General features: G+C 43.7%; 1 protein-coding gene across 1 annotated transcript; it reads right to left on the bottom strand.

Moving 5' to 3' along the window:
- Nucleotides 1–305: 305 nt before the first annotated feature.
- Nucleotides 306–1,382, bottom strand: LOC128106248 (speckle-type POZ protein-like). The gene has a single exon (XM_052731599.1). It carries the CDS (start codon nucleotides 1,380–1,382, stop codon nucleotides 306–308), a length of 1,077 nt encoding a protein of 358 aa, XP_052587559.1.
- Nucleotides 1,383–3,165: the final 1,783 nt, after the last annotated feature.

The raw sequence follows: 3,165 nt of genomic DNA, 5'->3' as shown, positions 1-3,165 counted from the left end.
TGTTGTAATGTGCTTGGGGCCAGAAACTAAAATGAATTCCAGATTCTAACTCCTTGGACAAAAATCAAACCAGTATAACCAAAGGGTAGAGGCTTGGTAGATCTACCAGAGTCCAAGGCTCCCCATCTCTCAACCTGAAATTGACTCCATTACATGTGTATTAAGCCTCAGCCACCATGCTGGTTTTCCCTAGTTTCACTGGAAATGCTCCACATATCCCATAGTCTAGCTAGGTGTCATTGGTAAAAACGTTGGCGGCTGCTTCTGGGAGACAAGTGTAGGAACAGGCTGACCAGGGCCTAAGATCACTTCAAGCATTTACTAGGTTGCCCCAGGGAAGGGCAGTGAGTAGAAGCCATGAAACCATAAGCTTCAGCCAATAAGTGGGGATATAAGTCCACCATTGTCTTCCAGATGTAGGTCTCAGAGACCTCAGAAGCATGAGCTGTAATGAAAGCAAGTGTCTGGGTTTTCAGCTGCTCTGAGCTGTGGAGGTCAGCCAGGACAAGAGTATAGGCAGAATTCGCCACAGAAAGGTTCCTGCAGAGGGCATCCTCACACATGACCTTCAAACGCTCCAGGCCATACTTGTCAGCGCCTACCAGCACAGCATCTGCCATGCTGTCCAGGTCTGGTGCCTTCCCAGTGTAAATGAAGCCCACCATTGCCTTGAAGACTTGTGGCTCCAGGTCAGGGATCTCAAAGTGGTTCTTTCTACTCTCCTCCATATCTTGTTCAATCATGGCTCTGAAAACTGGAGAGCGAGCTGCTAAGATGGCCTTGTGAGCTCGGAATTCCTGGCCAGCTACCACCAGACAGCAGTCTGTGAAACAGGAATTCTCCCACAGCTCTCCTAGCTCATCTGCCAATGTGCAGTTGGGAACTTGAATTCCTGGTTTCCTGCTCTGGTCAGAGATGCTCAAAGAGACCTGGACTATGCTCACCTTGCAGACAAGGGTGAGCTGGTCATCTGGGAGAAACTGAAACGCATGGGACAAGAGGAAGTCTCGAGCAATATACTTTTTATAACCCCAATTGCTGCGTGGCACGAACCTAAAGGCTCTTGGGCTCCTCCTGACTTTCATTTTCGCTCCTTCGTTGTTTATGATCCAGAACTGGAACTTTGCCCAAACATGACTCTTTACACAGCTGAGTAACACTAGGTAAACTGACAGGTAATCTGCACTTTCTTCATCGACTCCGTTCGGGTGTATTCTCAAACACCATTTGTCATTGGCTCCTATTGAGAAAGCTGGGCTCATAAAGCTTTCTGGCATTTCCTCAACAATAAAAGGGAAGTTGCTGATGGTCCACCTGTAGGAGAAATCCTGAACGCTGATTTGTGTGTGGTCCCATCTCTGGGCTATTTCATCTCTTGCCATTTCTCCTGCAGGTAGTTTGAAGGTTCAGCTAGATCCAAAATGAAGAATTAGCAATTATTTTCTCTTCACCCTGTGAGACGCAATAACAGACAGGATTTTGATTTTTAGGTTTGGTTCTCATCTGTTCTCTCTTCCATGAGGCTGGAAACTTGGGTCTCTGAAATTTTCTATCCAGATTTTATTACTAATTTCAGAGAACACAGTCTAGGCAACTAGATACTCTTACATCACTCCATTATTTTCTAGATTGAATCTTAGGTCAATAGGTAACTTGTTTTGACAATTATACACAGCTTTTGGATAGTTTTGATCATTCATTCTATTAATTCATGTCAAAAATGTTGCACTAGGGTTCTCTAGAGGAACATAATATATATAAGAAATCTCTCTATATATGACCAAAGGGGATTTACTAGAAGGACTTTGGGCTGCAGTCCTGGTAATCCCACATTACCTATGAAGAGAAAGACCAAGATTCCAGTACTTACTCAATCCAAGACGTTGAGATGTGTCCGCTGGTCTTCAGTATATGTTGGTGGTCCAATATTGTTTATTGCCAGGGAAGGGATGGACTTGCTGCAATGTGAGGGCAAGAGGGCAAAGAGCAAGAGGTTCTTGCTTCCATGTCCTTTTATAGCTTCCAGCAGAGGGTGTGGCCAAATTTAGGATGTGTCTTTTAGACTCAAGATCTAGATTAAAGGTGTGTGTTTCAGGCCCTGAGATCCGGATTAGATGTTTGTGTCTTTTCACTTCCAAAGTCTGTCCTTTAAATGGATTTACCTACATTAAATGAAGCAAAACACTTCTCACTGTTGTGACCTCCATTTTAGGGTTTTAGTTAATTCCATGTCTTGTTAAGTTGGGAACCCACAAAAACCACCACAAGTGTATTTTGCACATTGTGGTTCATCTTAACTATAACAGGGATGGCATCCATTCCTACACAGCTGTTATTTCCTCTTCTCAGGGTTTTACACTAAATCCTCCCACTATCATGATTAGGAAAGTGTTGCTTCCTTACCCTGTCAGGAGTCTCAGTGTTAACAAGATGGAGGTAAGGGTGGAAGAATTCAAGTATGGTGATCAAGAAGCAGAGCCAGGGAGCAACTCTGAAAGTGGCAGTCTCCTTTCATCCAGACTCACATTCCCTGGGATGGCTCCACACATTTTCATTGGTGATCTTGCCCATCCCCCCCAGATAATTCTCCTTGGAAAAACTGTTCTCGATCCACTAAGGGTGTGCTATGAAAAGATCTTAAGTTCTCAATTCCATGAAGCTGACTGCCATGATTCAGCTTCTCAATACCTCATAATTTTCATCCTCCACTGGTGAGTTCTGTCCTCTTCAAACTTTGAACTTCCATGCTTACTCTGACGGGCCTTAAAAGTGAGACAGAATTCTGGTTGTCAAAGGATACAGAATATATTCAACAGTTACTGAAGAAGGAGTTTTGAAACAGTTCTTCTTAGAATGTAATCTGTAAAATTCTCCCCATATCTGTCATCTCTCTCTATTTCATCATGTCTAGAGGGACTCACTAAGCCTAGAGGACTGGGAAATACCTTCAGTGATTCAGTCAACTCAGCAATTCCCAGCCTAGCTCTCCTGAAAGTCTGGCTTTAATGCTGCTCATCCCTCAATCCAGGATAAATCAATCAATTGGTTTTGATCTCTGAATTTTTCTTTGGCAGGTGGCTAACTAGTAGCCTCTGTGACTTTTCTGTATGTGTTTAGGGCCAGGGTGGCAGATACCCTTTCCCTCAAATTTGTCATTTGTAATGA

This window comes from Peromyscus californicus, unplaced genomic scaffold (assembly GCF_007827085.1).
Source record: "Peromyscus californicus insignis strain IS unplaced genomic scaffold, ASM782708v3 Scaffold_9__1_contigs__length_137607984, whole genome shotgun sequence".
In the NCBI taxonomy this organism is placed as follows: domain Eukaryota; kingdom Metazoa; phylum Chordata; class Mammalia; order Rodentia; family Cricetidae; genus Peromyscus; species Peromyscus californicus.
This window is presented reverse-complemented; position numbering and strand designations above follow the sequence as displayed.

What these genes read in the sequence shown, in the direction of transcription:
- LOC128106248 (XM_052731599.1), bottom strand. Translation starts at nt 1,382, where the DNA reads ATGGCAAGAGATGAAATAGCCCAGAGATGGGACCACACACAAATCAGC.